General features: G+C 35.6%; 2 protein-coding genes across 7 annotated transcripts in view; both read right to left on the reverse strand.

Moving 5' to 3' along the window:
• LOC138321159 (toll-like receptor 4) overlaps window positions 1-25,077 on the reverse strand; it is a 52,196-nt gene that overhangs the window by 26,924 nt on the left and 195 nt on the right. The gene's annotated exons all lie outside the window — the stretch shown is intronic.
• On the reverse strand, window positions 10,822-24,628 carry LOC138321158 (uncharacterized). Of its 2 annotated transcripts, XM_069264619.1 has the most exons (11): window positions 23,366-24,628; window positions 20,466-20,624; window positions 19,724-19,803; window positions 18,686-18,751; window positions 15,051-18,432; window positions 14,493-14,616; window positions 13,996-14,122; window positions 13,668-13,786; window positions 13,128-13,323; window positions 12,656-12,716; window positions 10,822-12,336 (listed from the first exon to the last, which is right to left on the reverse strand). In XM_069264619.1, exons 2-11 carry the CDS (start codon window positions 20,567-20,569, stop codon window positions 11,997-11,999), a joined length of 4,599 nt encoding a protein of 1,532 aa, XP_069120720.1. In that variant the 5' UTR covers window positions 20,570-20,624; window positions 23,366-24,628; the 3' UTR covers window positions 10,822-11,996. The 2 variants fall into 2 exon arrangements, with proteins under 2 accessions (XP_069120720.1, XP_069120721.1); XM_069264620.1 differs by lacking the exon at window positions 19,724-19,803 and having other exon boundaries at window positions 24,246-24,627.

Here is a 25,077-nt window from a genome sequence, read left to right on the forward strand (position 1 = left end):
AGGCCCCCGGGGGTCAGCCCATCATTTGTACAATTTTGAATCCCCACCCTATAAAGATACTACCATTGCATTATGAGTGCTATCTCATGCTTAGTTTCAGAGAAGAAGTCGTTTATATGGAAATAGCCAAATTGACCCCATTTGACCCCGCCCCTCAGGCCCCCGGGGGGTCAGCCCCATCATTTGTACAATTTTGAATCCCCACCCTATAAGGATGCTACCATTGCATTATGGGTGCTATCTCATGCTTAGTTTCAGAGAAGAAGTCGTTTATATGGAAATAGCCAAATTGACCCATTTGACCCCGCCCCTCAGGCCCCCGGGGGGTCAGCCCCATCATTTGTACAATTTTGAATCCCCACCCTATAAGGATGCTACCATTGCATTATGGGTGCTATCCCATGCTTGGTTTCAGAGAAGAAGTCGTTTATATGGAAATAGCCAAATGGACCCCATTTGACCCCGCCCCTCAGGCCCCCGGGGGGTCAGCCCCATCATTTGTACAATTTTGAATCCCCACCCTATAAGGATGCTACCATTGCATTATGGGTGCTATCCCATGCTTGGTTTCAGAGAAGAAGTCGTTTATATGGAAATAGCCAAATTGACCCCTTTTGGCCCCGCCCCTCAGGCCCCTGGGGGGTCAGCCCCATCATTTGTACAATTTTCAGTTAGTAGCCCATAAGGATGCTACCAGCCAAATTTTGTTGAAATCCGACCAGCGGTTATGGAGAAGAAGTCGATTGTTGACGGACGGACGGACGGACGGACGACGGACGACGGACGACGGACGACGGACGACGGACGACGGACGACGGACGCCGGACGCCACGGTATGGCATAAGCTCACCTTGGTCCTTCGGACCAGGTGAGCTAAAAATCCTTTTAAGCTACATCCTCAATACTCCATGGGATACTATTACTGACGTAATATCCTCTCTTGGACTATCTCATAGTAACATTGGAGCAACTTCAGAAGAAACAGACTGACCAATCACAGGCTTGCAGAAATCATTTTTGGCTACATCCTCAATACTCAAGGGTTTACTATCACTGACGTGGTTTTGTGTTTATGGTTTTATTAGTTTAACGTCCTATTAACAGCCAGGTCATATAAGGACATGCCAGGTCTGTTGATGGAGGAAAGCCGGAGTACCCGGAGAAAAACCACCGACCAGTGGTCAGTACCTGGCAACTGCCCCACATGGGATTCGAACCCGCATCCCAGAGGTGGAGGGCTTGTGGTTATATGTCGAGACATCTTAACCACTAGGCCACCGCGGCCCCTTATCACTGACGTAATATCCACCCATGAACTAATATCTCATAGTAAAATTGGATGCAGTTCAGAAGAAAAATAGAGGCCCAAGAGGCCTTGATGGTCACGTGAGTGCTGATACAGAAAGAATATTGCAAAGTTGGTTTAAATCTTTAAAAAGCATTTATGAATTAAAAGAAACCCCTTTTGGACCCACTCCTCAGGCCCCTGGGGGTCAGTCATGGAAAATTTGTTAATAGGATTCAATGGCCATATCATACTGATAATTCTGACAACATTTGACTCATTTTCTATTACAAATGACCAAATAATGTTCAGAAATGTGTTTTCCCCTATAAAAAATATAGTAAATAGTATATTGACCCCTCCCGAGGGGAAAACATGAGACCCCAGGGTCATATAATTCATAATTAATAAAGGACCTTAAGAACTTTCCATCTATGAAGAGTATTTTATTCTACCATTTCCAGAATTTTTGATGAAGGTTTTTGAAGTTTAAGCCTATCCTATTTGACCCATTTTAGCCCCACCCCTCAGGCCCCTGGGGGTCATTTATGGAAGATTTGATTCAATGACCATTTCATACTGATAATTCTGATTCATTTTCTATTACAAATGACCAAATAATGCTCAAAAATGTGTTTTACCTAAATAAACTATAGTAAACTTGACCCCCTCCCCACGTGATTCCATCTATGAAGATTATTTGATTCCACTATTTCTAGAATTTTAGAAGAACATTGTTGAAGTTTTAGCCTAATTCCTAACCCCTTTTGGCCCCAACCCTCAGGTTCCTAGGGGACCATATAATTCACAATTTTGATTGACCTTTGGCCTTGAAAGGTCTCTGCAAAATTAGAGTAGGTCACTGGAGACTTCATCTCAGGTGACCTCAAAACTGAGTCCTGCATAGACTTCCTTTCAAGATTACAGAGAAATTGACACCCAACTTCAAACCAACACATATGTACAGTGAACCACATTATAAAACTCCTTTGATGTATGTTAAATGATCTAGTTACCTGTGTCTTCTGTTGCCTGCAGTTTCATTGACTGATTGCCAGGTGTAAAATAGCCACGCCTCTACCCCCAGGAACAAACAATGCGGTTTGATTGACAGCTGGCGATCAGTTAATTATAAAATAGTGCAGGGGTAGATATTATGTCAGTGATAGTAACCCCTGGCGTATGGAGAAGGATTAGGCTATTACTCTGCTATTTTCTTAAATAAAGGGATACTTAAAACTTGAATGTGGCATTTTATAATTGTCCCTATGACATACAATTAAGCAAGGAGATCATCATAATTGCTATTGCTGCCTGGAATATGCATTTTCATGAATAATCATGCAAAAGTCTCTGCTAGCTACCCCTACCCTATTTTATAGAAAAGTAAGTAAAAAATTGGTAATAATAGACAATATCGCCTGGCTGGCACTCAATCTCTTACAAATACATACATTTTAGAGAACAAGAAATGTTAAACAGTTTTTTACAGAGAAAAAAAAACAAAATAAAACTACTGCTATAATTAAGTTAAAATAACCAGAAAATGTATAAATCTATGAAATAGATGTATAAATGTATGTATGTACTTCATATTATTGCAATTACTATACATGTATAATGTATATGGTATGTCGGAGTGAATGTGTATATGCCTGTATTGTGTTATGTACTATAAAATGTCTTAAAATTTTTTTTAAAAAGATACAAAAAATAAAATAACCAGAATTCATTTAATATGGATTATATCGTTTCATAATGACACGGCATCAAAGATTTGAAAAATATCATGTACTTATACATGTACTTCACAAATAATCATGTAAAAGTCTCTGCTACTCACATTTTATCAATAAGAAACTGTACTATATTTTTTCCTCGCGTAGATATAAAAAAAGTGTCAAAATATAGACAATATTGGTCTGACCGAATACTCAATCCAAAACTAAACATACATTTCCCTGTTTTCGCAATTCTTTTAGTGATATTGAGCATTTTGCTAGAAAATATACCTTAAAAAATAATAAGCCAATTACCTCCCTTTATCCAATCCCAATGAAAACTGTTCATATGAACATTTAAAGAATATAAAGTTTTTAATTTAAAACCCACGTACCCTTTTACAAGTAAGTCAGTTGTCATTTTCAACAATTGATGGTATACATGTATCTGATCATACTTACATAAGATATTTAATAATATAATGTTTAATCAACAAATGCCTTGGAAATGTATAATGCTAATTGGAATTTCATGTTGGGCAATTAGGGTAATGGGTTATATTAGGTGCCAGTCTTTCTAATTATCATAACATTTATGAGACCTTTTATGAGAACTCTATTCGTGGGGCCACAGTGGCCGAGTGGTAAAGTTGTCCCGATATATTACCACAAGCCGTCCACTTCTGGGTCACAAGTTCGAATCCTATGTGGAGAATTTGCCAGGTACAGTACTGACAGCTGGTCGGTGATTTTTCTCCGGGTTCTCCGGCTTTCCTCCACCATCAAACCTGGCACGTCCTTAAATGACCCTGCATGGCTGTTAATAGGACGTTAAACTAATAAAAAAAAAAGAGAAGTCTATTCTACATCCGAATTGTACATCCGAATTGGAACACATATGGTACCACTGTCCAGGTAATTAAATTATTTTAAATCCTTGATACTGCTGAAGGATATGAAATCAGTTAAATAAATCATCACATTAAAGGATCTATTTGTAGCTTTTATACATATGCAGAAATGAATTACTTGGTACATCTTTCATGCTTCAGTCTTTTGTTGGTACATGTACTAGTATTTAAAATAGTTACCGTTTCCAAGTGTTATTCATCACAGATGAAAAAAATGTCAACAGCAAGCAAACCATAATTTAAAAGTCTATACCTTAACCGAAATGGCTTTCAATTTATCAATTTTTTTTTGTTTTAGAAAAATTTTGAAAACATTTCTAAAGCTGATGAGGCTGTTACAAGTTTGACATTCACTACTGTATAGTGAGTGTTATAACTAGGTCTCCTTTTACCTAGATACTGTATGATATTTTAAAAAAACCCAGAAAACTGTTGTTATTTTGGAAATAAAATGTCAAAATATCCTTAAAGGCTCGTGGTATTTCAAATTTTATAAATTTAAGTTTAATAAATTTCAAATGATGTAGCCATGAGTGTAAGATTCTATTTATCACATAACTAGTATTAATCAAAACATAGTCAAAACTTCAGTGATTCTGACAGGACAGTGGCGTAGGAAGATGAAACGTAATGGGGGGGGGGCAAAGGTCCCCAATATTTCATAACACCTCCCCCCGTGCCCCGCACCACAGGAGATACACTTGTACTTGATATACTTTTTTCATATATCATTACATATAATCATTGTACACATCTATAGACAGTGGCGTCGCTAACAGGAAATTAATTTGGGTGTCGGGGGTTCTCCCCTAGGAAAAAATATTATTATTTTGTATTTTGATGATTTTTAAGCGTTCTCAACATGGTAATTTTTCGATTTAAAGTTACCTGCATTTAGAAATGAAAATTGTGAGTGTCATCTTACCATTATGCAACCCAGCTCGATCTGAACATACCGGATTCACACCATCGGCACATTGTTGTGTAACTCAAAATAATAATCAACTGATTGTCTTGCTAAGACATATAAACAAATAAATCTTTTAAGAAGCATTTTTTGAAATAGTATAATCCCTTGATGGACATTTTTAGTCTAGTTCGTGTGTATTGAATTTTCATTATTAAAGGTTTGAACATAATTAATTAGCTTGAATGTTTTAGGACACGTGCCGCGCAGCGAAATATTTTCTAAAAAGTTCAAAAATGTGTAGGAGGACCCTTTTTTCTTTCAAATGTGCATTTTTAGAACATTTCACTCGGCGAAAAAGAGGGGGGCAAAAAAACATGTTTGCCCCCCCCTGCCCCCCCGTAATTTTCACAACACGGGACAATCTGATGATTCCTGTCGGCATCCTAATTATTACGCAGTAGTTGTCTATCACAGTATCGCTATACACAACACAGCAAAATTGTGAAATGAATTTTCATTAACATTACTGACCTCACCCACCCAGTCTGTACAGTAACTTAAGCCTAAGCAATTATTATGTGTCATGTAAAACTGCAGTGCATACAAATGTCCATATCTACATGTAATAATGTTGATCATATCCATTGTCAAACTACATTGTTACCATTTTTTTTTTATTTTTTCTGGTTTGTTTTCTTTAGTTGTCTAATATTCAGATTACTTAAAGACGTTTCGGTACCTTCTGAAAGTCATTTCGCCATGTTCACTTTATGATACCGAAAAGACTTCCGCATGTACCGAAATGACATGTAAGCTGCGTTACATGTGAGCCTACGGACTACCGAAACGACATGTGCATTACTTTATGGTTTAACTACAAGCAATTTAATCATATGATCAAACAATATATTAGGAGATACATATATTCAAACGGCATCTGCCTCAAAGGCAGTACAATTGTCAGTTTACGTGCTTTTAAGGCACGATTTAGAACACATGCATGGTTCTGTTGTCAGACAGTCACTCGCGATGGTGATCATAAACAGACTGTAAACAGTACCTAACGTTATATTTGCAGGACTACAAAAACAATCAAATATATCTGATGATACTAATATCCACCGATAATGATATTGATGTCTATAACAAGTAAAATGAACAATTACTTACCTGATAATGCCGGATTTAACTTGAACATCGAGGCGGCTTCAACGTTTTTACTCAACCGGATACAAACAATACACATTCCTTATAGGGGGCGCGATAGTCTGCGCCATGATTTTGTGCGTTCGAGACAGTACAAATAGATTCATTTCACTGTTGCACTTGTTGGGGCGCATTTTATAACATAAATATGATGATTAGTGCATACATTATTTACTCATTTTATAATGTTTAGTCACTTCTACAGAAAATTTCAAAAATATCACTCATTTTTAAATGGTACAATTGCCGGTCCAATCGTTCAGAATAACTCCGAAGGAAGGCGCCTGGGACCCCGAAATATCTCGTCTGTTGTGGAAATTTACCGAGAACCTGCGAAATACCACCATTATTCATGACTGTATTGTGGCCGTTGTATATAACATTTCCAAAAGTAAAAAATACCGTTTTGTTCAGAATTACGAGGACTTTTTATATGTAGAGTTCTAGCTTCTCAGCTTTATTAATTTATTTACTAGGATAGATTAAACAGAAATCAGTGGTCAAAATGCCGATTTTGGGGGTTTTACACCAAAATATCTCGTCGTTTTGAATTTTCACAGCTAAGGTGATTATTTCAATCGATTGATCACGCCGTGATTAGCTTACTTTCAAAATTTCAGCAAAATGTATCGTTGGATTTCCTTATTACTCAAATCGCGGTTATAAGCGGGTTGATAGCTAAAAGTTGTCGTGTTAACATTTCTTTCCGAAGGAACGATAACAGTTGTTATCGTACCTTACGTCTCTTCATTTCATATGGAAAAAAAAAAAAAAACAGGAAAAAGGAAGTTGCGCTAAAGAAAGATGGAGTTTAATTCAAGTAGAGCGGGGCTGCAATTGTTGAATCAGGTATACAGCCTTGACATTTATATTAGACTATATACACAAAGATGGGTGGAGTTTTGCAAAGTAACATTTACCATTTACCATGATATTTTCAGCAATGTTTCCATGGTAACGGAAAAAGTGCAAAAAATGAAAACCTAAAAATAGCAAAAGGTACTACTAGACCATAAAAAGAATGTGTCTATGAAGTTTCGTGGAAATATCTCTGCTGGTTTTAGAGTTATGCTCCGGAAATGAACCTGCTACAAAAATATGATATTTTCAGCAATGTTTCTATGGTTACAGAAAAAAACACAAAAAGTGAAAACCTAAAAATAGCAAAAGGCACTACTAGACCATAAGAACAATGTATCTATGAAGTTTCATGGAAATATCTCTGCTGGTTTTAGAGTTGAGCACCGGAAACGATTCTTACACAAAAATCTGCCATTTTCAGCAATGTTTCCATGGTTACGGAAAAAATACAAAAAATGAAAACCTTAGAAAAGCAAAAGGCACTACTAGACCATAAGATCAATGTGTCTATGAAGTTTCGTGAAAATATCTCTTCTGGTTTTAGAGTTATGCTCCGGAAACGAACCTGGTACAAAAATATATATTTTCATCAATGTTTCCATGGTTACGGAAAAAATACAAAAAATGAAAACCTAAAAATAGCAAAAGGCACTACTAGACCATAAGACGAATGTGTCTATGAAGTTTCGTGCAAATATCTCTTCTAGTTTTAGAGTTATGCTCCGGAAACGATAGCGGTAACAAGAATTGTTAACGGACGGACGGACGGACGGACCCACAGAACGATGACTAAGTGACAGTCATTAATGTGACACTTGTCACAATTTTTATGTGACTTTATAGTGTGTTCTCACCAAATGCTACTTATGTTACCGATCACATAATCAGCGTCCATGCATGTCACTTTAATTATGGGGAAATAGTCACTTAAACTCTGTCCATACCAATGTCACCTTAATTATGGAGACACAGTCACATAGACTTTGTCCATACAAATGTCACTTTAATTATGGAGACACAGTCACATAAACTCCGTCCATACAAATGTCACTTTAATTATAGAGACACAGTCACATAGACTTTGTCAATACAAGTCACTTTAATTATAGAGACAAAGTCACATAAACTAAGTCCATACAAATGTCACTTTAATTATAGAGACACAGTCACATAAGCTCTTTCCATACAAATGTCAGTTTGTTTCCAGTCAGAGTCACATAAAACATAGTCCATTCAAATGTCACTTTAATTATGGAGACAGTCACATAAACTCCGTCCATACAAATGTCACTTTAATTATAGAGACACAGTCACATAAACTCTGTCCATACAAATGTCAGTTTATGTTTCCAGTCAGAGTCACATAAAACAAAGTCCATATAAATGTCACTTTAATTATGGAGACAGTCACATAGATTATGCCCATACCAATGTCACTTTAATTAAAAACACAGTCACATAGACTCGTTCCACACAAATGTCAGTTGATGTAACCAGTCAGAGACAAATAGACTATTTCCATATAAATGTCACTTTAATTAGGGAGACACAGTCACATAGACTATGTCAATACCAATGTCAGTTTATTTTCCAGACAGTCACATAAAACACAGTCCAAAAAACACAAGTTCATACCAATGTCACTTTAATTATAGACACAGTCACATAAACTCCGTCAATACAAATGTCACTTTAATTATGGAGACACAGTCACATAGACTTTGTCCATACAAATGTCACTTTAATTATAGACACAGTCACATAAACTCTGTCCATACAAATGTCACTTTAATTATAGACACAGTCACATAAACTCTGTCCATACAAATGTCACTTTAATTATAGACACAGTCACATAAACTCCGTCCATACAAATGTCACTTTAATTATGGAGACACAGTCACATAGACTTTGTCCATACAAATGTCACTTTAATTATAGACACAGTCACATAAACTCTGTCCATACAAATGTCACTTTAATTATAGACACAGTCACATAAACTCCGTCCATACAAATGTCACTTTAATTAGGGAGACACAGTCACATAGAATATGTCCATACAAATGTTACTTTAATTATGGAGACAGATCATACAAATGCCAGTTTATGTTTCCAGTCAGAGTCACATTAAACACAGTCCATACAAATGTCACTTTAATTATGGAGACACAGTCACATAAACTCCGTCCATACAAATGTCAGTTTATGTTTCCAGTCAGAGTCACATAAAACAAAGTCCATACAAATGTCACTTTAATTATGGAGACACAGTCACATAAACTCTGTCCATACAAATGTCAGTTTATGTTTCCAGTCAGAGTCACATAAAACAAAGTCCATACAAATGTCACTTTAATTATGGAGACACAGTCACATAAACTCCGTCCATACAAATGTCAGTTTATGTTTCCAGTCTGAGTCACATAAAACAAAATCCATACCAATGTCACTTTAATTATTGACACAGACACAGTCACATAAACTCTGTCCATACAAATGTCAGTTTATGTTTCCAGTAGAACAAAGTCCACATAGAACAAAGTCCATACAAATGTCACTGTTACAATCAGTTAGTTAGTCAGAGTCACATAACAAGTCCATACAAATGTCACTTAATTATAGAGACACAGTAATAGACTCTGTCCATACAAATGTCAGTTTATGTTCTAGTCCATACAAAACGTCCATCAATGTCACTTTAATTAGAGACACAACTATATCGTTCCAGTCAGAGTCACATACATCGACCTACAATGTCAGTTTATGTCAAGTCACATAAAACAAAGTCCATACAAATGTCACTTTAATTATGGAGACAAAGTCACATAGACTATGTCAATACCAATGTCACTTTAATTATAGAGAGACGGTCACATAGACTTTGTCCATACAAATGTCACTTTAATTATAGAGACACAGTCACATAAACTCCGTCCATACCAATGTCACTTTAATTATAGAGAGACGGTCACATAGACTTTCTCCATACAAATGTCACTTTAATTATAGAGACACAGTCACATAAACTCCGTCCATACAAATGTCAGTTTATGTTTCCAGTCAAGAGTCACATAAAACATCGTCCATTCAAATGTCACTTTAATTATGGAGACAGTCACATAGATTATGCCCATACCAATGTCACTTTAATTATAGACACAGTCACATCAACTCTATCCACACAAATGTCAGTTTATGTATCCAGTCAGAGTCACATAACACACAGTCCATACAAATGTCACTTTAATTATGGAGACACAGTCACATAAACTCTGCCCATACAAATGTCACTTTAATTATTGAGTCAGTCACATCAACACTGTCCATACAAATTGTTCTTTGATTTTGGAGTTGCAAAGACATCAATAAATTTCACTTAAATTACCGAGTCAAAAAGTTCCATAAAGTCGTCCATACAAATGCCACTAATTATAAGAGTCAGAATCACATATGCACTCTCCAAACAAAGGCCTCTTTGATTTTAGAGTCACATAAAAGTCGTCCACAGAAAACTCACAAATTATTTGTTCAGTAAGAGCACTGGCAGAAAATAGTTCACATTAAGCATTAAAAAGGAAGTTCAGTTATGGAAAATACACTCGAATATCACACAATGGCATGCATGATAGAATCACAATATTTCTTATGGCACAATTATGTACCAGTATTGGCATTTATGTAAGTGTGTAAATCATTAAATTGAAATGTCTCTGGTACATCACATATTGCAATACAGAGTAGTTGCAAAAGACAGGTATCTATGTAACACCCATTTATTTATTTTGAGCATACTAATGCAAATGTGAAATTTTAAGCCAAGTGCTTCTAATGGTCAGATATAGAATATCGTCGCAAACATTTCTAAACAATGACAGCAAGATAAATACTGAAGTCCCCTCTCAAATAAAAAATGATAGCAGTACATTAATTTTGTGACAATTTTATTGTGCTATTTAACACCGTGATCAAGTATTTAACTGTGCTATTTGTTATTTTTCCACATACTCAAACATTTATGCACATCAGTAAACAATATCATGACTTAACTTAAAATTTTGGTTTGTATGCATCAAATCTTCACAACTTCAATTTACCAAGCCAAAATTTACCAAAATAAGCTTGTAGCATCATTGGAAAAAAGTAAGTAGTTTTTTTCCTCAAACCATGGCATATGTCTTTGACAAGGTTACAATGTAAACATGTGTCTTTGACAAGGTTACAATGTAAACATGTATAAACATCAATTTTTGTCATGACCATTTGAAAAATCATATAGGTATTATTCTTTTTAAATGTGATTCACCCTGTTGTACAGCAAAAAAAATAATATCACCCATCTTGTGTTTTTCCTGTAACCACATTAAAAGTAAACACCTAAGGGCATTTAATTATTATTTTCCCCGAGTAAAATGTCATTCATTGATTCTGCAACTTCTATTTGCTCAACTTCTATCACTAGACAATGATATTAACAGCAATGTTGCATATTTTTATTATTAGACACTAGTCTCATGACACATAATTTTGACATTTGTCATTGTCAAACTTAAACTATAACCTTAAACTTTAATATCAATTTATTGAGAAAAAGTTACAGTAAAAACATTTTTTTAAATCAGCAAACTGGCAATAACACATTATCATCTAGATGATGAAATGTGTAAAATATGTAACTACTGATGAGATCATACTACTTGTATTTCTCAGTAACAAATCAGTCATTAATACAAAACACTAAATGGCATTCACTTCAATTAAATTTGCACAAGTATTTAAATCAGAATACCACCTTTTGTAGCACATACCTGCCAAAATAAATGAATGTGAGAAAATCTTGCAACAGTGGTGTTGTATTAAATGTCACTGAAGGTTGGAAAAACAAAATGATATGGAACAAGAAAGATGGGGCCAACACCATATCATGACACAATCATGTTGCTGCAAAAAAACGGTCCAACAAACATGATGGCGAAAGTTTTAACAATGTGTTCACTAGAAAAATGCATCACGTTATGTGATATGCCATATTCTACAGTGTGTTTTGAACAACACAATCAATGTCTAATCCATCACCAATCTCGTGTGTGTTTTTTATCCAATCAATGCTTGGCATGATTCATGTTTGAAATTTTTTTTATGATCAGGTGGTTGGCTCTTTTGTGAAGAATACCTCCCTGTTTGATGATTGCTTTTTTGGTTTTGTCAATGTCAGCCCTTTTTGGCGTTGTTTTAGTTTGAAGATAATTTTGGAAATGTCTGTTCAATTCTGCCACTTCTTGGTCAGACCATCTTTGTCGTGTGGGTTTTTTGGTTGCTTTCTTTTGTTCTTCTTCTTCATTGCCATCGTCATCGTCACTGTCATCATCATCAACCTTGTTTTCCTCATGTACCTCCAACAACTGTAATTCTTCTTGACTGACCTGGTTCTCAGGAACTGAACTACAAACAAGACAAAAGAGAGGTTCAAATAATCATACAACTGCATGTTAGATGAATATAGATACCAAAGTAATTAGTGAGTAATTCATTAGATCTTCTAGGATCAGCTGACTTTTAGTACCATAATGTACACTGTCGTGTAATTTTAATTTGATAGGTATAAACACTACAACATGTAATATTTATCTCATTAATCTTGTGCGAAAACATATATAAAATATTGCATTGCCAAGCCACAACATTTGTAAACCTAACCAAATATAAGACGTAACAAATTAAAGTAGAAAACAAGTGTGAATAGTCTAAAATTTCAACATACAATTGATCTGGGCAATCACTAACAAGGTCGTCTTCTTCTTGGTCTTCAGGAAAGACAATGTCTGTAATAAAAAGAGAAATGTATGCAGATGTCTTCAAAAGTTATCAGTTGTAAAACTGGAGGTACATTTGTATGTTCCTTTAATTAAATAGACACATTGACCTTACACATATGACTTGTTAAGTTTTGATTTTGAAGGGGTTTCCAAGATAATCAGTCATCAGGCATTTTTCAGTTTCTTGCTATATACACCAATCAAAAATTTTATCACAGAAGCTGTCAACAATCACTTTATCTGATACTCTTCCAGTTTACAGAGTTGTGAATGTGTGAAAGTCATAGGTATATATATACATATATGAAACCAATATAAGACGTCCTAAAAGCATAGATGGTTACCACAACAATAGGTAATTGTATTTCTTAGCAATCAAAACATGTGCATGAAAGAAAAAAAAACACTTTTATTCACCTTTGATATCCACTTCATCAAGTTTTTTGCCTTTGAACTTAGAAGTCAAATTCAGATCCTGGATAAGAAACATCTTGCTTATTTGGGTGCGCTCCACAAGACCGGACATTTGCCTATAATGTTCTTTGTGTACAGCTTTGGTATGGCCAAGGTGTTGATACATCCAATCCAGTTGATTTTTATCCAAGTTCAGCATCTTTTTCAAAAAGCAGTATGGATTTTTTTAGAGAAAGCATCAAACAAAAACATCACTCCAATGACAACAACCATAATCATGTTTAATAGCTATAGTAAGTTAGTAACAGAATAATCAGATTACATACTTGGTCGTTGCGATGCATTGCCTCTAATTCTTAATTGAGTCAAGGGAAACTTTGATTAAAGAAATCAAACTTTTTGGCAACAGTAACCTCAATGACTTCTTTTAAATCAAATTGGACCAAAGAAACTTCTTAGTTAATAACTCTATAACTACTTTAATTACATATATCCATTGATATTTAGTCCATCTAATGTATACATCACTAATTTTCACAATACCTGTGTAAGTGTTGCAGTATACTTCCTCATGGAAACCGATGTAATCTGATGTGGGGCCTGAAGGTGAAGTTCACTGCACACAGATTTCAAAGAATCATATGCTCTAGCATAGGAGTTTGCTGCAAAAGTAACCAATCCCTCTTTTCAATTTCACTTACTTCATATATCATTAATCAAAACTTTTAAACAATCGATTCTTTTTCATTTAGGAAAAGCATGCATGTATAAAATCATTTTGAATTCAATTTACTAATTTGTTTTGTTGGGAGTATCAAATGCCCTTTACATCACATTCAAAAAATTGAATAATTGCTTTTCAATGATTTACCTGTATTTGGAAATAAGTATGGATTGGTATCTGCTACCCCTGCTTCTTTCCTGATGCTCCGGTCAGCTAGGCACATCAAGGAATGTCTTGCGTCATCTGGAATCAACACAGGCACTGGTCTTCCTCTCTGAAACCAAGATCACCAAATTTAAAATAAACAATCTGAAACCTTTTATTTCCCATTGGCAATTATTAGAATGAGGCAAAATTATACAGCTCACTGGAATATCTATTGAGGTTTCTTAATTAAGCACAATATAAAGAATAACTTAAATCATTGATCTTATTTCAATGATTGATAATTTTTCTAATATCGTTTAAAATGCATTTTACTATTATTAATTGTGCGCTGCGAGTAGCTTGTTATTTAGTTATTACGTTAAAAGTATATATAGTAAGTATGAAAGAAGAAAGTATTAGCTGTCATTCAAGCCTTCTACTTTACTGGTGTATTATAAATAACCAATGTACTAAAGCAAAGGGGGAAAAATAAGCACCTTTCCCCTCACTCTCATTAGATCTTGGGTTTCTAGAAGTTTCTTTTCGACTGCAGTCAATTCTCCAGCAAGGGACTCGTCAAAGTCATTGAGACCTTTACTTCTTGATGCATAACTCTGAAGCCTGAACAAATATAATATCTAGGGTTAACACACCTCATCTACCTGTAGCAAGTAGTTACAAATGTATTATATTATGCATTACTTCAAAAATTATGCCTTTTTTCTGTTTGAAAATGAGAGAAGACAGACTGACAAAACAGACGACATCAAAATGAATGACATTTTGTTCCACAAAATTATCAGTCTGATGCAATTCTTTCTTTATATATGAGAAGTGAATTGTGCAGTGGGGCAATTTGCACTCCTGGGATGGAACTCTTTAATAATGTCACTCAACTTAAGAAGCATACTGCATATGTATAGTCTAATTTGTCAAGTTCATCACACAAACAAAAATGTCAAATTGAATCAAATACATGCCAAATGAGTCACACTTTAAATTTTCTTACCAACTGACATTATAATAGCTGAATATAAATTTAATTGTGTACTTACTTGATGACTTCAAGCTCCCCTGTCCTCCTCTTGTTGTAAAGTAGTAACCTTGTTTCAGCAAGTATCACAATCCTCCTAAACATCTCAGGTGTGAGGGGTGTTGCTTTTAGGGAGTGTGTCAGGTATTTGGTGATAATTTGAATATCATGTGGACTGGGCAACTCCTTCACTTGGTCATATTTTCGGCGACTTAACACTGCCCTGGCCAGCACGGTCACTTTCTCCCTCCATTCAACTTTCATTAGATTGAGGAAAGACTGACAATCCTGAGCTTCCAAATCTCCCTCGCTTCCCTTGTTCTTCACAATGTATGCCCATTTACAATTCACCATGCGTTCAATGTCGTATTTGAGCTTAATGGCGTTGCTCGGGGCTCCAAGCTCTTCCAAATCATCCGCATTTGGGAAAGAGCATTTTAAGGCACAAAGAACCACATTTTCGAAATGTTGAGGCTTTAAAAAGTCCCACATGGATTTTGCTGAAATTGTTGGGGAATCCTCCACAGGCACTGGTCTGCTATGTTTTTCAGAATCACTAGTACCCTCCGTCTCATACTCTTCAACATCCTCTGGAGACTGTTTCTTTTCAAATGAGTTATGTAGACTATTCAACTGAATCAGAAGTCTTGCACATAACCGCATTCGTGCACTTGCATAATATTTGCGCTTTTCCAAGTTTGATATATTTCTTCTAACCCAGCCTTCCCCGAGCGCAGTAATCAATGAATCGTTTTGGGCTACCTTGCTTTCAGTGTCACTAGTCATAATTGGTATGACTTCCTTCAACAACAAGTTTGAAGGTTTTTTCTTGATGAAGCCAGCTAAGACCTGAGATTGAGTGATGAGGTCTCTCTTTTTCACCATCTTTGCATCACCTTTTTGCTTAGTGCACTCTTTGTAATGGTACTTTATTCCTTTCAATAATACCCACTCCCTGCAGTTTGGGCATGGTCCGAAACGGGTCACATCAAAATATTTGTCGTTTGGTCTTCTTGAAAGAATTATTTCCCCATGGCCTTCTTCTATACACCTCCTGTTGTGTTTGTCATCCCCTAATTTTCGTAGGGTTGTGAAGTCATTCCCACCATGCTCCAATACCTCTTTAACTTTAGGTTGATTTCTATGGGTTTTTAAGTGAAGGTTGATGTGCAAAACAGTTTTATTACAAAAGTAGCATGAATGGGTATTATCATACACCCTGGTGTTTTTGCTGGACCCCTTAGGAGTTTTTGTCCGCTGTTTTTTAATATACAGTCCTTTTATATTTTTGTCCCTCAAAATGAGATTCTCATCAACAGCATTCTCAGTTGAATGATCCCTTGTCTCATCATCTAAACTGGTATCAACTTGGGGAGCGACATTTTTTCCATTTTCCTTTCTACTTCCAGCATTTTCTTCTTCCTCATTTTCATCATCTGTTGTTTCAATTACTCTCTTTCTAAATTTCTTCTTTGACTTTTCCTTTTCGCTATCTGTTGCACTTTCTCTAATCTTCTTTCTCCTTTTACTTGTGCTAGTTTGGTGCTGGTCCAACTCATCAGAACTTGTTTCAATAGTTTCTGCCATTCCAAATGGTTTCTTCTCTGTTTCACTTTCTGAATTGCATTTGTTCATTATACTATGTCCTTTCTTCTTTTTCTTTATGTTTTCTTCACCATATTCATCATCTGAACTGTCATTTGTTAGTTTCTCTTTTCTTCTTTTCTTCTTCATTCGTTTGATTTTATTTTTGGAAGGTCTTACTTCGTTTTCTTTGGCACTGTCACTGTTCATAAGATGTTTTCTTAGAAGCATATCTTTGGTAGTGGGATTCAAACCGTAAAGCATCGGAATCACATCCGACAAGTTGCCATCTGAATCTTTGGAGTTATACACTATTTCATAGGTTTCTTGTGTGTGGTCGTGATGTCTCCCCTCAGAGTGGTCATGATGTCTCCCCTCAGAGTGGTTGTGATGGCTCCCCTCAGAGTGGTCGTGATGGCTTCCCTCAGTAGGGTCATAATCGCTCCCCTCAGAGTGGTCGTGATTGCTCCCCTCAGAGTGGCTACCCTCAGTTTGGTCATGATGGCTCCCCTTAGTAGGGTCATAATCGCTCCCCTCAGAGTTGTCATAATCACTCCTCTCAGTTTGGTCACAATCGCTCACATCAGAGTGGTCATGTTGGCTTCCCTCAGTTTGGTCGTATTGGCTCCCCTCAGAGTGGTCATGATGGCTTCCCTCAGTTTGGTCATGATGGCTCCCCTCAGAGTGGTCATGATTGCTTCCCTCAGAATGGTCGTGATGTCTCCCCTCAGAAGGGTCATGATGGCTTCCCTCAGTTTGGTCATGATGGTTCCCCTCAGAGTGGTCGTGCTGGCTCTCCTCAGTTTGGTCATGATGGCTCCTCTCAGAAGGGTCATGATGGCTCTCCTCAGACTGGTCATGATGGCTTCCCTCAGTTTGGTCGTATTGGCTCCCCTCAGAGTGGTCATGATGGCTCTCTTCAGTTTGGTCATGATGGCTCTCCTCAGTTTGGTCATGATGGCTCCCCTCAGAAGGGTCATGATGGCTCTCCTCAGAGTGGTCATGATGGCTTCCCTCAGTTTGGTCGTATTGGCTCCCCTCAGAGTGGTCATGATGGCTCTCTTCAGAGTGGTCATGATGGCTTCCCTCAGTTTGGTCGTATTGGCTCCCCTCAGAGTGGTCATGATGGCTTCCCTCAGTTTGGTCATGAAGGCTCCCCTCAGAAGGCTCAGGATGGCTCCCCTCAGAGTGGTCATGATGGCTCCCCTCAGAAGGCTCATGATGGCTCTCCTCAGTTTGGTCATGATGGCTCTCCTCAGAGTGGTCATGATGGCTTCCCTCAGTTTGGTCGTATTGGCTCCCCTGGGAGTGGTCATGATGGCTTCCCTCAGAGTGGTCATGATGGCTCTCCTCAGAGGGGTCATGATGGCTCCCCTCAGAGTGGTCATGATGGCTCTCCTCAGAGGGGTCATGATGGCTTCCCTCAGTCTGGTCATGATGGCTCAGCTCATTTTGGTCATGATGGCTCAGCTCATTTTGGTCATGATGGCTTCCTTCAGAGTGGTCGTGCTGGCTCTCCTCAGAGGGGTCATGATGGCTCCCCTCAGTTTGGTCATGATGGCTTCCTTCAGAGTGGTCGTGCTGGCTCCCCCCAGTTTGGTCATGATGGCTCCCCTCAGAAGGGTCATGATGGCTTCCCTCAGAGTGCTCGTGATGTCTCCCCTCAGATGGTTCATGATGGCTTCCCTCAGTTTGGTCGTGACGGCTCCCCTCAGAGTGGTCATGATGGCTCAGCTCAGTTTGGTTCTGATCGCCCCCCTCGGTTTGGTCATGATGGCTCCCTGATATTTCATCATGGTCTGTGTTGTCAACAGCATTTTCTGTAAATAAAGAAAAGAAAACAAAATAGCCAATTAGGTGCTGGGTTCATTTTAAAAGTGTCTATCATGTAAAATATTTAAGACTGATAAGAGTATGAAGAATAATCCACTTGTTCATGACATAACTGTTGGTAAAAAAATCCATAGCACTTCAAACAATTCCATGATGTATAGGCTTTTGAGACACAACCACAAAAGAAACACATTTTTTTTAATTAGATCTAGTTGTCATGTGCTCTTTTCATATATATACCTTTTATCGCCCATGCCAGGTCTTCTAAGAAACAATTCAGAGTTTTTGCTCTCTTTGCCAAAGCTTCTGTAAAAGAAACAATAGGAAAAAAATACACAACTTGTACTCGACAAGACCTTAATCCAAATTGCAAATTACCCAATGCTTTCAAAATACTAATTATAAAATAAAATTAATGTTATCTTAAAATGAACCAGAATGCTTATAAAATAGTCTTTTAAGTAACATTGCTGTGATTTATTTCCCATCAAAACTTTTTAATAATATCAGTATAGAATGGTATTCCCTATATTGCAAGATTAAGACACTAATCTTAACTTAAAAAAAACTGAATTCGAAAATAACATCTGTTGAAAGGGTTATGATGGATAAGATTTTCTTCTTTGCACTACTATGGTCAATTGAAAAAACTTGGAATTAGATATACATTCATTGCCAAATATCAGCATTTGATGTGTACTACAAACAATGCAACATTGAAAAAATATGAAGCAAAGCAAACAAACTAACTGATGGTGTGAATTCAATGTGTGAATTTATGAAAAATTGTGGATGTCATTAAGTAATTAAGCGCTAGATCTTTTGTTCTAACAATCTGAAATATGACATGGCAAATATTTTGAAATTTAGTCTGTTAAATTAAATTTTGTTAGAACATATAAATAGCAACCAAATTAACTCAAGGGAAGAATTTATTGCTCTGTTTATAAGCAGTTTCACATATATATGTAACATATATTTCTAAGATTTTCTTGGTCAATACAATCATAGACCACTGAATTCACTTTATCAAAGTTAACAAGGCATCAAAAATGAACAAATCCCCTTTTCAATTCAACCTTGAAAGAGAGATCCCTTAATTCATCAAGGAATGAAAGTGTTAAGTGTTAACAATTGTGTCATGTACAACTAATTCATGTACAATTGTACGTATATAAGGTATAGTACTAGTAACATCCCTAGTTTGTCTACACCGAACACTTTCAGTCACAAGTCAACTTTAGAACAAATAACTGTTTTTTGTAACTTGAGTATCACTTAGTCCTTTAGATTTCCATTTTTCCATACTTTGTGAGTTTGTACTGAAAACCTCAGTGTCTTCTTTTTTTATAGTGAATCTACAAATTATATCATACATTCAAGAGATTGAAATTCATTTGAAATAAAACACTAAAAATTAAATCATGAATAAAAAATATTTTGACTGTTATATTGTTTGACATAAAAATGATTTACATTAACATGAAGCTATGTGTTTAAATATAACTCTATAATAAACTAATCAATTATCTTAGTTTATTTCCACAAATAGACAAGTCGCTGTACAACACAATGTATGTAAATATAAATATATAATATGCATGCATAAATGCATATTATATATTCATATTTACATACATTGTGTTGTACAGCGACTTGTCTATTTGTGGAAAACATCAAGTATTTGATATCGTACCTGCACAAAATAGATGTAAACAAACATGTAGACGAACACGTTGTGTTAGTGTTATTTCGGACTGAAGAAGGCCCTATAGTGGCTGAATATATATTCCATAGAAATGATTTTGATTTTACTTTGAATTTGTTTATTTTGGCCTTTTATTTCGGATTATTAATATACTAGCTTTATACCGTTTTTCCTCGTTATGATCAAGTATTTTGATGACATCGATCAATAAGTGTTGTCATAATTAGCATTCTTAGTAATTTATGAATTAGTTTTCTGTAATTTTAAATACACAATGCGAGAATATCAAACCTGACAATCTTTTGTACTTACTCAGCATCATCACAATGGCAATAAACAGTATCATGTTTTGTCTTTGCCACAGGCCACCTCATTCCTTTTGGCAGGCCTGCCAGTTTTGCCCAAACAATATGCATCACAATTTTGCCCAAACAATTGCATCACAATTTTGCCCAAACAATGTGCATGTACCTGTATGAAACAAATAAAAAAAAAATTACAAAAGATTTATTTGACATGTACATTACAATTACAGTGTGTTCAAAAAGTCTTACAGATGTCCGAACATTTGACCATCTTTTTTATTGGGGCGGACATTTTTTTCACTTGAAGATATAATTAATACACATGATCATATATAGTCAGCCCTTGCTTACCATCTAGTGATGGAAATTGGAAGTCCAAATCACAAATGATTATTGCATGGGTGTGCATGAATTATAACAGTGATTTTTCTCCTTATATAACTGGGGTCGGTAAACAACCCCATTCCCAATGCCATACGTATATATACCCCACCCCACCCCAATTTTTCCCCAAACACAATGAACAATTCCCAAATAAAATCTCTGAAAAACAAACGAAACCCGAAAATCACTCCTCGTTTAATCTAACAAGAAACTACTCTGAAACTGTTGTGATGGTCGCCAACTTTTGATAAAATGAAACAGTTTTCTGTTTTACAATATAATCACCTATAATACCATGTTCAGTAATGGGTAACTTTTTCCCAAAACTACTCTTTTTGCGATTAAACATTCTCAATTTGTTACAAAAACTTTTCCCCCCAAAATACCCTGAAAAATCACTGTATAAAATCAAAGATTTGTCATTTTAATTTTACCTTGATCACATGGAAATATGAAGTGCTTACTTAGTCTACACCATGAAATGATATACATAGCACATAATTTGTATATTTATATTAATAAGGACATTTCATCTGTGAGTGTGAAGATCTAGAGACATGCATTTTAATTTAATGTGACCTATGTCCATATCATATGTGACATCTAGTAAGAAATACACTTTAATCATATTCATTCAATGAAGTAATTTGTTTTGGGATAAAGTCAGATATTTTAAGTGACACATATGTCTGAATTAATTAAGTGACACACTAATATGTCAGTTTAATACAACACTATAATGAAATGATTTTTCCCATTTTATTCTTGGAAAGTCAGATATTTTATGTGGCATATGTCCACATTGTTATGTGACACTTTTACATAATTAGTTTTTCTTCTTGTCATTCTTCCGAAGTCGGATATTTTTAATGCACTTATATGTATGCCTTTAATATCAATATAATCATTAATTACATCATTAATTATGATAAAGTCCATCATTCCAGTTACTGACATTTCAGGAAAGTCATGCATTTTATTTGACACAACAAATACTTACTTAATTAACAGACCATTTATTCCAGTTACCGTAAATATTTATTCGGTTTGATTGACAAAATGTTTTTCCAAATACAATTTACAAAATAATTATTTTCCATGAAGCATTGTTTTAACTATCGACTTTCTTATATAATTGATGTGGGATAGTTTGTCAATACTTTAAGCAAAGGACAAGTTTAGGGACAGGTTATTACAGTACTAGATATATAGGACGTCTGTCTGTGAATAATCATCAATATATGCCATTTATTTTAAGCATTTTTATTTTGGTTTTTCCTTTTTAAAGATGCTCCACCGCCGACAAAGCATAAATGATATTCATTAGTTGAACAATAATTGGTGTTTGATCATGTATATATATGTCTAATTAACACAAAAAATCATTTAAAACGCTTTATTTCGCCTTTGATGCATGCGCAATCAGTACTTCCTTCCATATAGGATATAGTGACACGGAATTTTTTCGGGATGCAATTAATTATTTTTCATATCTTTAACTTGAAGTAAAATTAGAAGCTCAAACTTTTCAATGGTGGTAATGGTGTAAAGTAAGTGACTTTTGTAACTGAAGAAAAATATTTAATCGTCTGTTCCTGTTTTTAATAGTGACAAAATACCATTTGTCATCTTTAAGTAAAAATGCATCAACAATAATAATGACTGGGTTATTAAAAACATACGTTTCAATATTCTGAGCCCAGTGACATTGTTTTAAAAACATCAAGTTTAATAATAGATCTATATCGTTAGCGTTATGTTTCATTGTACTTGTTCAGGCCATCGTTGATCATGCATACATTAAATTTTTATGTCTTGAATGATTTACATTGACTTTGTGCTTTCTCTCTATCAATTTTTTTACAGATATTTCACATCGTGAAGTTCGAACTAGCATATGAAACTTTCCAAATTGTAGTCTGTAGGTAAATGTAAAATTTTAGCATTGACATCCCTCACTTTGGCTGCAGATTATACATATAACAGTCTCAATCAATTTCCAACACCACTAACATGCTATAATCACTTTAACTTGTGTATATTCATGTACAGTTTTTATATCAATCAATATTTGTCAAAAATCCGAGCACAGTTATAAATAGCTGCAATATTGTAGCTCAAAAGACTTTTTGACAAAAAATGGTATCGTCTTTAGAGCTACAATTGGTGCCTATTACTGCCAATGGAGCAAAGAAATGATTATGCAAACATAATACCTATGAAGGTCTTTCTGAAGGGAATTTATACGACAAGTCCACAAATTGTGAATTTGACGTCTTGTGAGCGGTACGGTAGATATTAAGAATGGTAGTTATGTTTGTTTTGGATAAAAATAATATGTTAATGCATGTATATGCATAAAATAATTGGAAACCTACAAAAAAGTATAGAAAACTATGCCCAAGTGATTTTCCTAGCCAGTGCTCCACTACGACATATAGGGACCAATTTGTACCCGTCCGAAAGGTATAGTAGGCCGGGTACGTATATTAGTTCTAAGTTATAAACACAGATTAGACTTACTTTTGTTATTGGCTACGGTGTGTCACAGTTATACGGAATGCTATTAAGACAGCAAAATGATGTAACTTGTTCACAGCTTGAAATATTTCGGAATTCCATACCAAAATAGTTTATCTCATCTTTTATAGTTAATATAACATTGCAGAATATGCCATTTTGCAAAATAAACGCTAACACCAGTCTAAAATTGAAAGTTGTCAGGTAAATCTGAAACATGTTGATTCTGTTGCTGCTGCATCTTGTGGGCTATTGAGTCAGGCCATTTAAGAACAGAACTGTCCACGTTCGATACATTTTATATAAAATAATGCCAACATATACAAGAGTCAGTAAGACGAGAAACAACATAAATGCTATAATAACCAGAAATATAATCTGAACATCCTCCATTTTGCATGTAATGAGTAATTCTCTCAAGCACTTGGCGCTGGCAGCACTGCCGCCATTTTGGATCTGACGTCTATAATTTTTCTGTCGCCAGTGGTGTTGTTGTCTAGGTCTCTACAATGCATCAACTTTCTCGAATTTTGAGAAAAGAAACCCGCTTATTGCACAAAAATTAACACATGCATTGTATTCATCTGAATGAAAGAAGAAAAGTGCATCGATTCCACAAATGCTTGCTTCTGTAACATCGATGTCAAAGTCGGAACAAAATAAGTTAGCAAGAACAAATTCATTATTAATTTCGAAAAACAATATCCCACATGGCATTTCCACGATGTCTGCCATAAGTTGTGAAGTAAATTGCGAATCCTATATTTACGGTGCTAATCCAGACGACATTCTTCCAAAAACAACGTCAATCGACACTATCACATTGACACACAACCTGCAGTATTAACTATTTCAAAGACAGTCACATAAATAAATTGCTTACCTTGGAACCATGTGGTACCTTCTTCTGGGCCTTCTTCTCCATCAACGGAAGTAGATTGGGGGCATGCGCATAACCCGAAATCAACCGCTCGGCAATGATCGCCGGAGATTTTCGGAAACGGCCGGAAATGAAAATGCTCATGTGATAGGGGAGGCAACTCCTATAGCAGCTATAAGGACTTCCGTAGCACGGGCAAATCTCGTCCATTTTTTTTATGTGACACAGCGCCAGATTGATATATCTATCAGATTAGAGTGATTTTTATATGGAAGAGTCGATTTTTTATGTGACTGTCACATAAACAGAAGTGTCACATATCTATATTCTGGACCCAAAATCTATCACATTACCCTCATTTCGCGAACACGGACGGACGGACAGACGGAACTCATTTGTATATCCCCCGCAAACTTCGTTGCGCGGGGGATAATTACTATATGGCAATTACTAAATGACATTTTCTTCATGATGCTGGACATGAAACATTTATTAGCCTACTAATGACAACATGTAAATAAACACGACATTTTTATAAAGAATATTTTAAACATATGTACTGCCCGCCAAAAAAGTTATCTTATATATGAAAATATTTACTGACAATTTATCTCCAAGAAAACTTTCAGAAAACAATTATTTATTAAAGATATATAAGTTGATATATCATATATACTGATGCCTGTATTAAAAAGATTTTTATTTTACTGTATTTAACGTACATTTGTAAAAATACACGTGTAACACAACGTTTTGGGGACAGTGCATTTCTACAAAGAAATGCATTACAATGTAACATATATTTTAGTTGCTAAATTGTGCTCTATCGTATTAC

Source organism: Argopecten irradians, chromosome 4 (genome assembly GCF_041381155.1).
Source record: "Argopecten irradians isolate NY chromosome 4, Ai_NY, whole genome shotgun sequence".
In the NCBI taxonomy this organism is placed as follows: Eukaryota; Metazoa; Mollusca; class Bivalvia; order Pectinida; family Pectinidae; genus Argopecten; species Argopecten irradians.